The sequence below is a fragment of the Podarcis liolepis genome (assembly GCF_965112155.1).
Source record: "Podarcis liolepis genome assembly, chromosome: 11".
Classification (NCBI taxonomy): domain Eukaryota; kingdom Metazoa; phylum Chordata; class Lepidosauria; order Squamata; family Lacertidae; genus Podarcis; species Podarcis liolepis.
Window position 1 is genome coordinate 53180815 of NC_139565.1, and position 18872 is coordinate 53199686.

At 44.0% G+C, this 18872-nt stretch overlaps 1 protein-coding gene across 3 annotated transcripts in view; it reads right to left on the minus strand.

Annotated features, from left to right (window-relative positions):
* DCC (DCC netrin 1 receptor) overlaps positions 1-18872 on the minus strand; it is a gene marked incomplete at its 5' end in the record, with an annotated part of 945448 nt that overhangs the window by 112572 nt on the left and 814004 nt on the right. For all 3 annotated transcript variants that reach the window (XM_083465695.1, XM_083465694.1, XM_083465696.1), the window contains one exon: positions 5134-5229. In XM_083465695.1, the coding sequence (XP_083321821.1) occupies positions 5134-5229 (96 nt within the window). The remainder of the gene's footprint in view (positions 1-5133; positions 5230-18872) is intronic.

Consider the following 18872-nt stretch of genomic DNA (forward strand, 5'->3'; position numbering starts at 1 on the left):
TCTGCTGACACAGCTTAAAATATGTATGTATATAAAAGTCTAACCTACAAAGGTTCATAAGGATTTTTACAAGCTACTAAAAGAGGCTGGGGAAGTAACTTCAAGGATGTGATGTACAACACTCTGCCCCATGTCCAGATTTATTGATCTAAGAAGATGCTCATCTCAGTGGCCTTTTGTAGAAGAAGACATTGCCTCTATAAGGCTATTTAATTTCTTCTTTGTGTTCCTCACAAAGTAGACACCACCTGAGGTCCACATTCCTGAAGGGAAATCCTTTCAAGTGCTACGTACCCAATGCTAGGTGGGGCTAGAGACTAACATAGGTGGGGACGGAGGCAATGGTGGCTAGAGCAATGGGTGTGATTCTTACCTTGGTACAGAAGACTACATTCCAGAGATTTCTACACACTTAAACATCCATCCTTCAGGCAAACAAGAGGCATTATTTGAGAACTGGGTGTGGCCTGAAGAGAGACCTAGAGACCTGGGGGCTGTATTCAACTCCTTGCCCTGTGGTTCCCTACTCTCTGGTAGGGATTATATTCCACATTTTTAACAACAACAGCAATAACAATAACAATTCACTAGTTAGGCACACAACTCTTGATAGAACCATGTACTTCAAAAAAACCTTTAAAAGAAAAAGATAACCTTAGATCATTTTGAGAAACATATATTCAGAAAATTTTCAAAACCTGCATGCACAGAAGAGGGAGACGTGACCTTTGCAACCACTGGAGTGGAGAAGTTGCATTTACAAGGGAAAACCACCACATACTGAAGTTATTAGAGTATGGATCACTTTATTCTTAGGAGAGGGGTTTTTTTTAAGGGTGAAGATTGGAAAACATAATAGATTTTCTCTCTTTATGATTTCCAATATATATATATATATATATATATATATATATATATATATATATATAGGGAATACTTCACAAAACTCATAGGTGCAAGGAATGGTTTGCCACCTGGAGCTAACATGCTATAATTTGGTCCAGCTATTCCTCATGAACAACCTTAGTGTTCTGTTATTCAGTCTGTCCTTTCTTGCTTTGCTCTCAGTGACTTGACTTTTCTCTACTTTAGGAAAGTTCTGAACAAGATAGGTTTTGCACGAGGAAAGACGACAATTGTCTACCAAATTATACATATTGCTCCAGTGGGGGGAAATATGATGTAATTCTTAGGATTTGTAAGGCATGTTGGAATGTTCAAAGCACTTCTCATACATTGTCTTAGTAATGCTTACAACAGGTCATGGTTATTCAGCATCTTTCAGGTGATGGAGGGGAGAGACTAAGAAAGAGTGGTTCGCTTAAGACTTATTAAGAGTTTGTGTCAGAGCTGAGTATCACTGGGGGCTCCCAGTACAGCTAGCCATTGCACTGTGTTAGATCACAGAAGCTGTTGTCGAATGCACATTTTCTTGAGAGTAAATTCCATTGAGTTTTATGGGGCTTATATCTTAGCAGACATCACTGGGTTCTCACATCCCCTTGAAAGATAGCTTCTATTGCACACTGCTTCTGTGGCTTGGAACCCAATACTGCAACTCTAGTGTCATTCAGTAGCAGTCTGGAAATGTGCATGGAAGGAAGATGATGCTTCAGAAAGGATGTGGATGGTTCTGACTGCTATTTACAGCTGAGCAAAACTGGCAGTGTCTTAAATTAGTACTAATATATCATCTCAAAGTACAACCTCTCTGCCCGACCCTTGTCTGTGTCTCTGACTTTTGCTGGCGGTGGCAGATTATTTTCAACCTAGCAAAACTTATAAATGATAGGGGGAATGACAAAAACCCATTTCTGGAGGGGCAAAAGTGTTAGAATTCTTCTAATGTGGCCTTTACATATTCAAATTATGCCCAGATCTGGCATTTTGAAAAGTAAAACTGCTCAACTAGAGAACATTGTCACAAGGCTGCCTGGAGTTTATAGCCAGCAGCACAAATGTAATCATTTCTGAGAGGTATAATCATTTCATTTTGCTCTGTCACTGGTCCTTCAATTTAAATCTAGACAAAGGAACAGTTGACATCGCACAGAGTCAATTTGATCAGAGTCGGTTGCCACTGCTATCCCAAAATATCCATGCAAGGTCAGGTTTTTATGCCCTGAAAGAAGAATGACTGATTCACATTTGCTTCAGTGGAACTGCACCCCATGCTACCACCATAACATCTATAAAGAGGAACCACATTGGATGAAATTACCATCCATACGTAAAGGTAATGGCAACATATGAAGCTGGCCAAAGGCTAAACACCCCTTTTCTCTAATCTTAAATTTTACACTACATATTAGTAGAATGGAATAGAATAGTATTACAGAATTTGTTAATATACTATAGCCTGAATCCTAATGTTTTACTCCATAAAATGGAAGTAACGTCTATTCACAGAAAGTGAATTACATTTATGGAGGGGGTCTTTCTATACATGGGGGGGAAAAGTCCTTCAACAGGGGCAACAAAATTAAGGAGCCTCTCAGCATAGTAACTGTTCTTTCAGGGCTCATATAATCCCTGAGTTCAAAGTACGGGAACCATGACTTTGCAAATTTTCCCTTCAATTGTTACTTCATAGCCTGGAAGCAAGGGACGCGGGTGGTGCTGTGGGTTAAGCCACAGAGCATAGGGCTTGCTGATCAGAAGATCGGCAGTTCGAATCCCCATGATGGGGTGAGCTCCCGTTGCTCGGTCTCTGCTCCTGCCCACCTAGCAGTTCAAAAGCACGTCAAAGTGCAAGTAGATAAATAGGTATTGCTCTGGCGGGAAGTTAAACGGTGTTTCCGTGCACTGCTCTGGTTCCCCAAAAAGCAGCTTAGTCATGCTGGACACATGACCCGGAAGCTGTACACCAGCTCCCTTGGCCAATAAAGTGAGATGAGCGCTGCAACCCCAGAGTCGTCCGTGACTGGACCTAACGGTCAGGGGTCCCTTTACCTTTACCTTTAGCCTGGAAGCTGGAATGTTTTCATGTCTGCACCACGACACGCTCTCGCTCTCTCTCTCTCTCTCTCTGTGTGTGTGTGTGTTCATGGGTGCACACACATTAATCCTAATTGAGAAACCCATTCTACATAGATACAAGAAGGTTCTCCATGGAAATGAATGGGGACATTTCTTCCCACCATCACAAAGATGGCATGTGCTAGGGTAAGATAGATGACAACTCTTGACGTTGCCAATTTCAGAGACTTCACCAATGTCTTCTATTATTCTGGAAGAATAATATTTGTGTTGAAAGAAATGCTACTGAAAGAATGCAATAAAGCAGCATTCCTTCTAACAGGGGGAGAGTACCTCTATGGAGCTTCTCCCCTGAAGGCTTCAGATTCAAGTTAGGATATAAGTCCTACTTGGTGGGGCTAGCTAGGTTGGTGCAAGAGAAAGGAGAGGCTTGTGTGTCTTTATAATTCAGCCATTTTTACAAGTTGCTTTGGGTCCCTTTTGTGAGGAAAGCAACTAATATATATAGTAAATAATAAATACAGCTATTTCCACAGGTGTCAACAACTTCATTGATTTATTCAGCTCACATTCTACAGCATTGTAAGTACTTGTCTTTATCAAAGAGCAGTGGGCAACTGGGCACTGCATGGATTCTCTAATTTAGTGATAAAAAACAGAGGTCTGCTGAGTCAAATCCATCGTCCAACAAGCTGTGCCTTGCCCCTACAGTGCCTTTGTGTCAGCCACAGGTGAAGACACACCTCTTTCATCCAACTTTTAGAGGTGGAGGGGAGGGGTGTGATGGGTCAAGCCAGTTCTTACATAAGACACTGTTGCTGTATTTGCTATGCAGGTATTTTATGAGGCTTGGCTGTAATGACTGTATTTGTGTCTTGTTGAATTTAATTTCGCTTGCACACCACAATGAGTCTCCTGTGGTGAAGGGTGGCATAGAAATACCTTAATAAACAGTTGTACACATGGTTTCCCCACTTGTGACCTCAGAGGCAAAAGAGAATCATTTATTGCGGGGGGGCGGGAGAGAGATAGTTATGGCAAAGGGATATATTTGCAATCCATTTGGAGCAAAGAAGGCAGACACACCATGCAGCTCCTCCTTTCATCTTGGAAACTTGCAAGGGTTACAGTTACTTTGAGGCTATAGGACAATGAAGGATGATGGTCTGGGTGCAACACAGGATTTGAGGCTGTGGTGACACTTTCCTCCATTTCCACTTCCATCCCCAGACATAATCTAAGACATGGGTGTGTGGAGTCTTGTAAAAGGATTATAGGAGTTCACTAGACTTGAAGAATGGAAGGCAGGCTGTGTAGACCATCTCCAATGCATATTGATACACAGCTCACACAATGCACAGTGATTCCGGGTTCCCCCATCAGTTCTACATGATAGACGTAGGGATTCATAGGTTGTGCTTCCAAAGAACAGAAGCATCCTTCCCCCTTTCAGGTACCTATTCTATTCTGGCATTTATGGCTTATTGCTCAAGAACCAAACTGAAGGTGTGAATGGACATGCAGTCTGTACTGTGAATGATCCAGCACAAGGCTCTGCCCCATGCCATTCTCCCATGCAACATCCTTGGAACAAGCCATCTGCTTCTTCTTCTGTTTTGCATGCAATGCCAGAATGGCCTTAATCAGAAATGGGGAACCTGTGGACCTCCAGATAGCAGGGGACTCCAACCTCCATCAGCCCCAGTCAGCATGGCCAATGGCCAGGGGTGATGTGAGCTTCAGCCCAACAATATCTGGAGGACCACAGGTTACCCCCTTCAGCATTCTTGTTTTTTTCTGATGAAAAGGAACCCTTAAAAGCTGTTTTCACATGTGGATAAGTCATCACAGATATGTAACACAGCTACATTTATATTGCACGATGCCATCTCAGATGCAGCGCTATGGGGCCAGTGCAGTCAAGCAACTGAAAGCAATGCTCATGCATTTCTGAGCCGGTCCTGACACACTTTCTCAACTTTTAAAGACCACCACATCCAACCTAGTGCATTATACTCATCGGTGCAGGTAATCCAATTAAAAACACATCTACTCACCTTACATACACATCCCTTGCTTCCTAAGCACATGCGTTGCTACGAGAGAGTTAGCGATAGAAATGGGCAAACGTATCAGCCAAGCATTCCAACTCACCTGTCAGAGATCTGGTAGTGGCGCTCTCATAAAGAGGGACTCCCTCCCCAGCATTGTTAAAGGCTTTCAAAGATATGACATAGTGGGAACTTGGTTCTGTAGGAGAAGCACAGACACAACACAGCTGGAATTAACGGTCTGAAAGCAGATTTTGGCAACCATCTAATGTACACCTGAAGAATCAAAGGGACTTGCAAGTTGCAGACAGGACCCTTGGCAAGAGCTCTCATGGAATAATAATAATTAATAATAACTTATTATTTATACCCCACCCATCTGGTTGGGTTTCCCCAGCCACTCTGGGAGGCTTCCAACAGAACACTAAAATACAATAACCTATTAAACATTAAAAGCTTCCCCAAACAGGGCTGCCTTCAGATGTCTTCTAAAAGTTTGGTAGTTATTTTTCTCTTTGACATCTGGTGGGAGGGCGTTCCACAGGGCAGGTGCCACTACCGAGAAGGCCCTCTGCCTGGTTCCCTGTAATTTGGCTTCTCGTAGCGAGGGAACCGCCAGAAGGCCCTCGGCACTGGACCTCAGTGGAAGACCAAAGGATGACAAATTAACTGCTTTAGACCAGGCTTAGTGCTCTTTAGTTCAAACATGCATTAGGCATATATAAAGTGCTCTAAAAATCTTATAATTTTTTATAAAAAAGATATAATAGTTTTTGCCTATATGTCAGGGCCTGGGCAGAAGAGGAATGGTGGAGACCGCCTCCCCAGCCTGACCCTTCCAGAGAAGAAGGAGACAGTTCAGAATTACAACAGGGGTTTGAGGGAGATCACAGCTCAGAGGTGGATGAGGGGGAAAGTTGGGAAATAATGGGAGAGGAGGAGGAGGAGGGAGAGGAAGCACCAGGGGAGAGACAGCTGATGGACACAGTGTCTTTGGAAAGCATTCCAGACCCTCCCTCTCCCAGAACCTGGCACGCCTTGAAAGTAGAAGAGCAAAGAGCTGAAAGGCAGAGGGCACTTGTCAGCACCCACAGGGATGACAAATGAAGAAGTGGGAGAGACGGGGTGGGGTGGAGATTCACTCGGGGCAATGCCATTATTCAGGAGGCTGTGTCCCAAAGCCTCTCTCTGTAAATACTGAATAAAAAGCAGATGGTAAGAAACATTCCTTGTACTTGCTAAACAAGCACAAGTTGCTAAACAAGACCAAGTGTGGGTCTAACAGTCAAGAAGATGGTTCCTGCATGTGCTGTAGAGGGAAGTGAGAGGCACATGCGGCTCATCAACTTAGGAAGGGAGTCTATCTAACAGAAGGATAACTCTGATCCTAAACCTCCACTGCCTTGTGCGAATTCTTCGGGAGAAGAAAAGGCTAATGTGGCTGGGGAAACTCAGCCAGATGGGCAGGGTATAAATAATAAATTTATTATTATTATTATTATTATTAGGAGTAAAGCCTACACAAATCCAGACTAGAGTCCCTAAAATGGTTAGATTTTGCCTCATGTGCCTCCTTCCAGCAACTCCTGCAGTCAAGCTGGCGCCAAATGTACTCTGCTTTCCTTTGGACCACATCAGCAAGGTCGAGAGGGGGATCTTGTTATCTGGGCAGCCCAGGACTTCCGCACACACTGCCCAGGCTTGCACCCCAGGGAGGTCACTTCAGTGTTGTTAACACAGCAGTTTGACTTCACACCCAGAGGCACACTCCACTGTCTCTCAAGACAGATGGATGCCAACAACACAGCTTGCACCCAAACAAATTAAATGCAGCCCTTTAGTTATGGACCTGGTGGCTGCATAACAATTCTGGAGTTTCCCTCCTAGTTCTAGGGCTGAAAGGGAGAAAAGGAAGTTCATGTCTGGTGGCAACTCCTGGAAGGCTGCTACACATGGTGACCTGTGTTCAGCTTGGTGCAATATAAACTGACTGGGCTTGTTTAGAAGCTGGCTACATGTTACACTCATCATGAGAGAATTTCTCAGACATGAGCTAGGAATTTCCAGTTGAGAATTCTGAAGAAGAAGAAGAAGAGGAGTTTGGATTTGATATCCCGCTTTATCACTACCCTAAGGAGTCTCAAAGCGGCTAACAATCTCCTTTCCATTCCTCCCCCACAACAAACACTCTGTGAGGTGAGTGGGGCTGAGAGACTTCAAAGAAGTGTGACTAGCCCAAGGTCACCCAGCAGCTGCATGTGGAGGAGCGAAGACGCGAACTCGGTTCCCCAGATTACAAGACTACTGCTCTTAACCACTATACCACACTGGCTCTCATGAAGCCATCATTGGAGATAGGAAGAGAAGGTTGCTTTTCCCCATCAGTGATCTATCCTTACATTCTTATATCTCTGTTAACAGCTGATCATCCTTGCTCCTTTTCTTCCAAATGCCAGTAAAGAAGAAATAAGGAAAGCAGAATGAAGGGGAGAAGTGGCTAGGAACTCGATAATTCCTTCCAGCATTGGTGCTGCTTATCTCTTAGAGAAAGCCACCAGAATTCTCAATGGTAAGAGCTCAGCTTACACATGTTGCTACTTTTAGCATGAGTGTCGCCACAACCTTGACAAACCAAGTACAAGAGAGTCTTCTTTATTTCCATTCACATCACAGACATGCTATGTTACAGGAGCAATATAACTTTAGATTATTGTTAATTGCTACCTGCCTGGTTACTGAGTGATCAAGTCTCTTGACCCGTTAATTCTTATTTCAGGAGAGGAGCTATATCAGTAATGTTTACTTTTAAACTTTCCTTCTTACTAATACTGAGATCTTCTCAAGTGCTCAGCTGCCTAAATAATGTGGATTCCCTTGACTTAACTCTCGGGCGCCGCATATTTCACTGGAGCATGACAGAAGAAATGATTATAATTTACAAAGTATTGTACTAATGAAAATCACTATCATCATCAAATGAGAACTATCCACATCTAGCAAAGAATATTTTGAGGTGTTCAACTGCAGGGAAAGGTTGTAGCTCTGTTTTGTATGCAGAAGCGCCTGGGTTCAATCCTGGCATCTCCAAGAAGTCCAAGGAGTGTTCCCTGCCTAAAACCTTGGAGAGCTATGACTAGTTAGCATAAACAGTACTGCAAAAGATGGACCAATGGCTTGATTTAGTCTGAAGCAGATGCCTGCATACCTATTTAATTAACTCACAGGGCAGTTGCCCCCCCTCCCCGTTGTGATTTATTTTTGTATTTGGCTTTAGAAGTTTAATAACATTGATGGAGATCTTTAATACAAATAACTTGGGCACAATCCTGATAAAAGATAGACATTTTTTTTTTATGGCTGTGATGCTGTGCACATTTACCTGGGAATCCCATTCAACTCACTGGATTTGCTGTACATCCCATAATTTCAATGAGGAGGTTAAGCAAGGAGCTTCACAACAGGGGACATATTTAGTCAAATTGCTTAATTTTGGTTTGGATAATGCCGTAGTATTGCTGGCCAAAAATTCACAAAAAATACCAAGCAAAACAAAGCAAGACATATCCATTTTAAGCAAATAGCGGGTGTCAATTATGCAACATTCACCCACTCATTCTTGTAGCACAGATCAGAAGGGGAAAGTATATATAAATACTGGGGCATCAGGGAAGCAAAAAATATCTGAAGATCATGCATCCAACCCTACAAAGCAAAAATACCCAGGGATTGCTGCCAAATATTTGCAGATGAATCATCTTTATTCTTACCCAGATAGCATTGGCCCTGATCCAGTTTTTATGAGCATACAGAGGAGGAAGCCTGCTAGCGACAGGCAGCTAACAGTAAGGGAACAGGGATAATAAATAAATTCAAATTCTTCACCTTCCTCACACCTTCTCTTGCTGCTTCCCCTTGGCTCCTGGTAATGTGCTTCTCATAACTACTAATTCTAATATGGTGCTATCTGGAGATCATCTATGACTATGATACATCTAAATTTCTCAAATTCTTGAGTGGGACATGTCTGTAATACCCATTGAGCTAGTTGGCTCCTCAGCTTGCTTAATACTGTATTGTGAGGCAAAGCAAACTATTTAATTAACTTAAATACAAGCAAATCTCTCTCTAGCTGCCCAGCTTCTAAGCTAGCACCCACCAAGGCAATGTCCCAGACCAGCTTAGCTTCAGCAACATGGCAACCTTCAAGACAGAGGTGGGGAATCACTGTTGGGCAGTGGACCAGATCCGACTGATGTCAACCTTCCATTGGCCACATTTGAGAAGTGGGTGGAGCTCTTTGCCTATCAATCACCTGCCATCATAACATGGTAACAAGTCTCTGGGCGAATCAGGGCAGCTTACAATTGGCACCAACAGTTAAGGAGCACCCAATGCAAACTGTGGTTGCAAAAGAAGATTGGGAATACGCTCTAGGGCTCCTAGTTTTTTCCTATACAGCCATGGCTTTATCTGTCCCATACCTGATGTCACATGGAGTTCTTGCAGCCTGGACACTGAGGTCCAGCTCCGAGGGCCTTCTGGCGGTTCCCTCACTGTGAGAAGTGAGGTTACAGGGAGAGGGCCTTCTTGGTAGTGGTGCCCACCCTGTGGAATGCCCTCCCATCAGATGTCAAGGAAATAAACAACTATCTGGCTTTTAGAAGAAATCTGAATGCAGCCCTGTTTAGGGAAGTTTTTAATGATTGATGTTTTATTGTATTTTTAGTATTCTGTTGGGAGCCGCTGAGAGTGGCTGGGGAAACCCTGTCAGATGGGTGGGCTATAAATAATATCCATAGCTGTCAACTTTCAGATTTGAAAATAAGGGATCAGCAGCCTTGAAAATAAGGGATCAGCAGCCTCACCTGTTTCAGGGACAGTCTACGGGATATCTAACAATCCAGGATAGCAGCGGGAAACAGTGCTGCAATAAGGGAATTTCCCGCAAAAAAAGGGAAGGTTGACAGCTATGATAATATCAGAGGTTCCTCAACTGTACTTCAGACCCTGAGGCCAGGCTGTTCTGTGTCAATGAGTGCACTGGGAAAACCTAGCATTACCTTCTTGCCTCCCTTTGCCAAGATATAATTCAAGGTAGTTGCACGATTAGTGATACATATGACCTTCCCACCACCACCTGATGGGCAGAGAATGATGGGAGTACTTAGCATTGGAAGGTTAAGTTTTCAAGGCACAGTGTATCCATCTTTGCAGCGTATGAGTTTCCCCCTAGTGTACAATATAGGAGTCACTGGTGGCAGGCAACCACTGGATCAAGGATCCAACACGCTTGACATCATGCCTAGTCCATGATGCTTAGAGTCTGGCATTTGCTGCAGTACTTAGCTAGACTGGATCTGGAGAGCTCATGAGCTTGCGAGACTGACATCCTTGATTCAGAATTCCATATTTCATTCCAATTTATAATCCCAGACATGCTCAGGATGATTAATCCTATTATTCAAATGCCAAATGAATCAATATTACTTATTTTACAATACTGCTTAATGATTCCCTGCCCCCATATTTTGTAATTACTTTTATGTTCTACACGGATACATTTGGTTAATGTTACTAATGAGATGGATGGCGTGCTCCTTGCCAAAAAAAAAGTGGGGGGGGGAGAAGTGAAACTTTTTTTTTTTAAGGCTTCATGAATTACCAGAGCAGTTATCCATTCACAACACTTGAGGGCGAACAGATCATTTTCGCAGCATTATTCATTCCATTGGCATTCACTGCAGCCTTATTGGCCAAGCAGAAATGATTTGGTATTCATGGAGATGGATGCAGAGATATATTCATAGAATTTCCACTATTAACTTTCCGACTAAGGATGTGATTTGCACAGAATGAATTTGCACAGGGTTGCCTCCCACAAATGAACATACGAAGAGCTGGGTGGGTGAGGTTAGCTGTTTTGAATCCTCAACAGCCACAAACACAGACCTGCTGTCTCTATAGCAACATGGCTGCACTCAAAAACTCTTCCCGTCCCTCTGTAAGAGGAATTTCAACAAACACCTTTAATGGCTGGGAGGTCATTAGGGAGAGGAGTCTGCCACCAGTGTACTCCATCAAGTTGTTTATTTATTAATTTATTTAAAGCACTCTTGTCCCACTCTTCAAGCCAAAACAAAATTCAACAGGAAGGCTCCTAGAGTGGCTTACAAATTTCACAGATGCAAATTTATAATCTGATGCACATGGCATGAAAGGAAAGGAGAGTAGGAGGAAGGAGGGAAAAGCAAACTCAATGACAAGTTCTAAGCCATGGGGAGGCAAACTAAGGCCCGGGGGGGGGGGGCGATCCGGCCCAATTGCCTTCTAAATCTGGCCCACGGAAGGTCCAGGAATCAGCGTGTTTTTACATGAGTAGAATGTGTCCTTTAATTTAAAATGCATCTCTGGGTTATTTGTGGGGCCTGCCTGGTGTTTTTCCATGAGTAGAATGTGTGCTTTTATTTAAAATACATCTCTGAGCTATTGGTGGGGCACAGGAATTCATTCATTCCCCCCCCAAAAAAAAATATAGTCCAGCCCCTCACAAGGTCTGAGGGACAGTGGACCAGCCCCCTGCTGAAAAAGTTTGCTGACCCCTAAGTACTAGTCTCTATCACCATCATCTCCCTTCTACCTAAGAGCTCATCCTTCAACCCGTCCATCTTCCCTAAACACATTTGCCTGCATGTATCAGAACTCACTTGGGGTTACTGCAGGGACTCAAGCATCTTCTCTAGCCAAAGGACATGTTTTGTAGTCAAACCCTCTCTTGACTACAAAAGATCTCTCATGTGGTTCATAAGCTGGTATCCAAAGTCCAAGGCTGACAATGGTCCATTTCACCATACCAACTCTAAACAGGGTTTAGGAAGTTTGGCACTGAGGAGTGGTTTTTTTTGGGGGGGGCAGTGTCCTGCCCCCCATCCCCACTGGCAGACTGGAGCAGGTGCACAGTAAGTCAAGAATGACAAAGAGCCCACCTTAAGAACATATCCCCCTTTAAAGAACCTTTTTAATCCTATTAGCTGCCTTTAATCACATTAGCAGTTCTCATTTTTTTTTCTTTTAAATGCAGTATTAACATAGCATTAACCTCCTATCATGGTCATGTTCGCCAAAGCAGTTAATTTCCCTTGCTGCCTTGAACCACAGCAAGACTCCGCTTCTGCGATGCTTCCTTCTTCCATTTTGCACGGCGCCCTGCCTGAACAGAGTTCTGAAATAATCCTGCCTCTCAGGAAGGCATAATCTCTGTTAATTAAACCCCTCTTTAAAATCTGACCTCATCTTTTTTTGTTCTATTATAGTTTGGGATTAATTCAAAGCCAATACAGAGGCAAATACCTTTCCTACAAGGCCTGGAGAAACAGACAATAGATAAACCCAGGACTGATGCAGAGTTAAGTACAGCCAGCAACGCCCCTTCATTTTCATGGGCCTAGTTGCACCCAGGGATGGAAGGATGAGTCTATTTTAGGGCCATGGCAATATTGCACGTGTTCATTCATAAATCCATCCCATCTTGTTTCTGCACTACCATGGTCTTTATTTGAAATTCAAACAAACCACAGGACACTATATATATATTTTTGAACTTTTTTAAAAAGTGGTTTTCTTACAAAATGCACGTTTTTGTTATTATTTAACAAAATGTATGTACTACTGGATTGTAATAAAACCTCTAAGTAGGTTTTAAAAAAACCCAACACCTTTCCGGACTCATCCCATTTTTGGTGAGTTTTTTCCCCTTCTAATTGTAAGTTTTAAAAACTGTTCTCAATGCTGTATTTTGGGTTGTCGTGACTCACCCTGGGACCTGAAGGTAAAGGGATGGTTAATAATAATAATAATAATAATAATAATAATAATAATAATAATAATAATAATAATGAAATACCATCTGTTTATAAAAAAATAAGCATTTTCTCTTAATGTTTGCACTTTAAAATGTACTTTCCCCTTATTCGCCCATTCACATTTTGGTACATTTCTAAAGCTGAGAATTGCATTGCAAAATTCAGAAGGGTGCAATATTCAAAAGACAATTATGTTCCCATCTGTTCATTAGCCCAAGAGGCAAGGCTCAGGTCCGTTTGCATCAGAATTCACAAAGATCAAATTCCTTAAGCATGTCTAGGCACACCTAATGTCCCCCAGGAACCTGCTCTAAATTGTGCATATCTTAGTTAGGATCCTGTTGAGTAATTGGTACCTGGGCCTAGCATGCATCTTTGACTTGGACACATTTTAATCCCTCTGGCTTGAGAGTAGAGTGTGGGAGAGCTAGTCCAGTGTTTCCCAACCGGTGTTCCGCGGCACACTAGTGTGCCGCGAGACGTTGCCTGGTGTGCCGCGGGAAAAATTAAAAAATTCGAAAGATAGCTTCATATCCGGAGAGGCGGCCTTCAGGCGAGTTTTAATTTTAATTTTCCTTCTCCCACTTAATGCCCCACGCTCGCTCGAGCAGCTTGCAGTCCTCGGTAACCACGGCGACCCGAGGGAGGGGAGGGAACAGGGAAGTCGAGGGCGGCGGCGAGCCGCGATGACGTCAGTGGGCCGCGCCGCCTTGCCCTGGCACGGTGTGAGAGCCCCAGCTAGTGGCGCGAGCTTCGGAATAAGTGGGATCCGCGTGCGCGACACCGAGATCGCGGGTAAGAAGCTCAGCCCTGGGCAGGAGGAAGCGGGGCCGCGCGTGCGGGCCACATCCCCACAGAGAGCGAGCCTCCCCCGGCCCACCACTCCGGGCAGGTCCACTCGCATGAGGGGGCGGTGATGGCGACGGCCGGCAGCTTGCCTGCAATGCCATCCCTCGAGCAGGCGAGGAGCCCGGAGGCTACCAGATGCGAGTCCTCTTTCCCACCCTGCTCGTGAGTCCAGAGCACTTGGTTGCATTCAGGATCTAGAGTGGGGAAGCGGGGCTTGTGTCTGGGCTGGACACATTGGGCTGCCTGTGCCGCTCGACCTGCGGGGAGAAATCAGGGTGGGAGTCACGACCGTGAGGCAGGGCTGCCAAGTGTGGCAGAAGAGGACACGGCCGTCACACCTGTCCTTAGGTAGGAGCTTCTTCCGTGTCGACCTGCTGCCCTAAAATCTTGGCTTTTTTCTTGGCTTTTTGGCGGTTGGCACAGAAGGAAGGCAAGGGGGAGGGGAAAAATTGAAACTTACACTTTCGTGCGTCCCTCCCGGCGTGACGCTGCGCGCTGACGTCACGGGGCTGTAATGGTGGTGTGCCTCGAGATTTTTTTCATGAAACAAGTGTGCCTTTGCCCCATAAAGGTTGGGAAACACTGAGCTAGTCCACAGAAGCCTTTAAGGTCTGGGGAGTGCCCACAAAACTGCTCTGGCGTGCTGCTGGCTGGACTCCCTGCGGTTCCCTTATTTAGCAAGAACCAGCCAAATCTCCATTTGACACATCTCAGGTCAGCAGTTCAAGACTTGCTCCAGCTTCAAGCCCAAACATCTCACCTCCATCTTCCATGATTGCCCCTGCCCTACACCTTTCTCTTTTGCTGTCGATGGCTTGCAGCACCCCAAAATCTGTACTTCCCCGGTTCAGAATATGACTCTGTCCAGAAGAGCACCAAAATTGTTATCTGCCTGCCAAATTTAAATGCTGCCAATAAATGGAATATCCCAGAAAATATAGATTTCACAGGAAACCCAACTCCTTAGCAACAAAGTTATGGAAACTGGAGCTGTCTTCTGACGCTCAAATTGAGTGTTAAATATGCAGCGATCTACACCAGATTGCAGGGTCCTACAATGTGTGGGGAACCTCCCTGCCTCAGGCAGTCACCCTGAAATTTGTGGTTGGTGTCAACAAAGCCCACCAGGGAACATCTAGCATGTTCGTCCCTTCACATATTTAACACACTATCCAAATACCTGAAGGGTGCACACCTGTCCTAATGCTTAGCAACAGTAGCTTATTTTCCAGAGGAAGAGTGCTTATTTGGATGGCCTTGGGAAAAAATACACTTCTCAGGATCCCTATATTTCATGGAGTCCCTACATTTATAGGACAGAGGGAGGGAAATGAAATAGGAGGCGCGGTGTGGCTTGGCAGCACTGAAAACATTTGTGGGAGATGGGCTGAGGCACTCAGATCCCATTGTGCTGCAGATGATGCTACTGAGGCTGTGACAGGATCTAAAGGCAGAACTGAATTAGAGGAGGGGACAAGCTCTTTCCTCATTTTTACAGATAATGGCCCAGTTTACTGAATCCAGTTTGGAACCGAGTTGTTGGAGTTATTTCCTTATGACATTAGAAATGCACACGGACACATCACTCATTCTGCATTGAGGGCCTCTGCAAAAGCCAGATGGATGCCATTCTGTTTGTATACACTCACCGTAACCAACAACTTGCATAGCAATTTGTATGTGTGTGTGAAACCTGGGCAGGCTTCCAAGTACAGCTGGTCGACATATTGCACAGATTCTATGGTATTCTTAAACTGAAATGGTTCTCTTTTAAGAATTGTGGCAAATTTAGAAAGTATGGAAAATTGAAGTCTAGTTCTTATGGACATGTCAAATCCCTGTCTGGGCTATACCCACTTCAGTACCCAAGTGAACTGAAAGGCCTTTTAGCCAAGCCACCTGCACCAAAACAGATGTCATATGGTCAGGTGAGGGGCAGATAAAGATGGAGCTGTACCATAGAGAGCAGGCACTCAGCTGTTCTTAAAAAAAAGGTAAAGGACCCCTGACAGTTAAGTCCAGTCGCGGACGACTCTGGGGTTGTGGCGCTCATCTCACTTTATAGGCAGAGGAAGCTGGCGTTTGTCCGCAGACAGTTTTTCCGGGTCACATGGCCAGCATGACTAAGCCGCTTCTGGCGAACCAGAGCAGTGCACAGAAATGCTGTTTACCTTCCCGCTGGAGCAGTACCTATTTATCTACTTGCATTTTTCATGTGCTTTCAAACTGCTATGTTGGCAGGAGCTGGGACTGAGCAACAGGAGCTCACCCCATCGCAGGGATTTGAACCACCAACCTTCTGATTGGCAAGCCCAAGAGTCTCAGTGGTTTAGACCACAAATCTTAAGTGCAGGCAAAAATGAGTCATCTGACGCTGTTGTGATGACAGGTGGTGACCCTGCCCACCTGTCAAACGTGGCCAATGGGTGTGCTTGTGGGGGGGAGAGTGGGGGGGGAGAGAGATAAGTACCCAACCTCCTACATCCAGCTGGAACCAGCTCCCCACCCTTGTCCTACTTGCCTCTGACCCCCTGGCATAACCTGTTATTCTTATTCCCCTCCAACAGTTTCCCAAACTTAATCCCAGCATGATTTATACTTCATGCAAGGGAATTGCTCTTGGACTGATGAGTAATAGGGAAGTTGACCCAGGTGTCGCTTTCCAGTGAGGTGGATATTAACACTTCACGTCGGCACTGCACTGCTCAAAGACTTTCCAAAAGGCCAAGTCTCCGGTGAGTTATTACATCAACAAGATGCCTGGACACCCAAAAAGCCTTGATGGCTCTTCAGCAAACACATTTCGTGAGGCCGAGGGCATGAGGGAGGTAACCCTTCCTTGAACTACATGCTATTAAGAAGGTGTCGTTCTGATACTATGATAGATTTCAGAGGTCTTTTTGTGTGCTGATGGACACAGATGCCTTCCAACGGAAGACCTTAAAATTAGGGAGCCGGGCTCTCGTTATAAATTCTCTCTGCTTCGCTAAACCATCAGGCACATTATATTAATGCAGTTCAAGAGATTAACAGTAAATCCCATCTTTACGGTAGCTTTTAAGATGTCAGCCCATCCTACCTCACACCTGCTCTCCAATTTCTCACACGAGAGACATCCCGAATGCCTCGTAGCCAAATGCCAAGGCCTTTTAAAGGCAGGCTGGAGCCTGAACACACTTAAAAGGAAGTCGAACCCCCTGTGGAGGCATGAACCTTTACAACTCCCACGGTGCATTGCAACTTTAGTGCATCCGTTGAAGAGCGTAAAGCTTAACCAAGCTTGGGGAAAATAAGTAGTCTGCATGTGGCATATAAGGTTTGGAATCGATGCAACAAACAGAATGTTAAACTGGCCAAGTTGGAAGGCAAGTAGTGAAGTGAAGAAGAAGAAGAAGAAGAAGAAGAAGAAGAAGAAGAAGAAGAAGACAGACATATGGAGAAATTAATTAAAAATGAGCCACCGTAATCTGAGAGGCATTGTGACTTTGGGATATAAAGTGCATTCAGCATGTAGCCCTGTGTGCAAACATTAATGCACAAGTTGTGCCAGAGTTTTCACAGTTGCTTTGCCAGAAATGAAAAACGAACAGCAAAACATGTTAGATGGTTGCATGAGCAAAACGTAAGCATAGATATGAAGATATTTCAAGCCAGTTTCCTGCTCTTTTGTGTGCACATCTTCAATATGGGTGCCATGGCCCTTTGCAGTGTTGGTTTAGAGCATTGGTACAAAACTCTTCAGCCAAAAAGCCTTCCAGAGTGGCTTACATACAACAGGTTAAAACAAGACAGCCTCTCTCTCTTAGTTGGTAACACAACACAGAAAGAAAATGGATGTGAAGGGAAGAGGGGGAAAGCAAACTCAGGCATTAAAAACAGTTCTTCTGATGCCCAATAGCAACTGAAACAGTTCAGGGACAAAGGACTCTTCATGGAGCTGGTCTTTCGGCCGGGTTGATAGAATGAACCCTGCTTCCCCTCTCTCCCACTGAGGCAGCCTGCTGAAATGGCTGTTTCTAGCTTAGGCAATTACAGAAACTCTCTTGCATAGGAAGAAAGAAGGCAAGAAGAACAACAAAAGATTTTCTGCACACGGTTTTCCTGCTGGATGGGGAAGTGCATGTGAATAAGGGCCTAAATTCATGTCCAGATGTGGAAGCAGATTTGGGTCAATACAACAGCATGCATCTGAATGTGAAACATATGATCCACATTTGAGCAGGTGATGGCATGCGTTTCTATCAGTTTTTCAATATGGGCAGGTGTACAGCAAATTCTTTGCACACAGGAAGTCCCAGTGTGATTTCCTGATCACAGGTAGCAGTTGATGGGAAAAACCTTCAAAGAGACCATTGGAAGCTGCTGTCAGTCAGATTATACATTACAGTACTAGGTTAAATGGACAAGTAGCCTTATCTAGTTTAAGGTAGCATTCTGCGCTTTCTAAATCTTTTTGCCTGTTATTCTTCATTTTATTGATTTATTTATGAAAGTGTGGGTCTCCTTTTACATGCGTCTCAAGGCATTTTACAAACATACAGCAGAATACAGTTTTTCTTGTATTTATATTTTTTTTTTAAAAAAAATACAGTTACAAGCCTAGAAGTGGATGGAAAGAACATATCTAAACCTAATGAGATTAGAAATTGCTTCTTGAGTTATTTTAAAAAACTCTATGCTCAAGGACCACAAAATGAAGAAGATATAGATAAATTCCTTGATAAATATGGATTACAAAAAATCTCTCATCAAAGTAAGATGGATCTGAATCAGAGAATAACAGAACAAGAGATAGAGGCTGCCATTCAGAATATGCAACTGGGCAAATCTCCAGGGCCAGATGGACTGACTTCCAGATATTACAAATCTTTGAAGGAGTGGTTGATTCAACCATTAAAGGAAGTCTGTAACGAGATCCTAGAGGGGAAAAAGGCACCTGAATCGTGGAAAGAAGCGTATATTTCACTCATACCAAAGACAGAGACTGAAAAGACTCAATTGAAGAACTACCGCCCAATATCATTACTTAATGTGGATTACAAAATTTTTGCAGACATTTTGGCAAAAAGACTTTAAAAAGTGTTGATGGAGAAGATTCATAAGGACCAAGCAGGCTTTCTCCCAAAAAGGCACC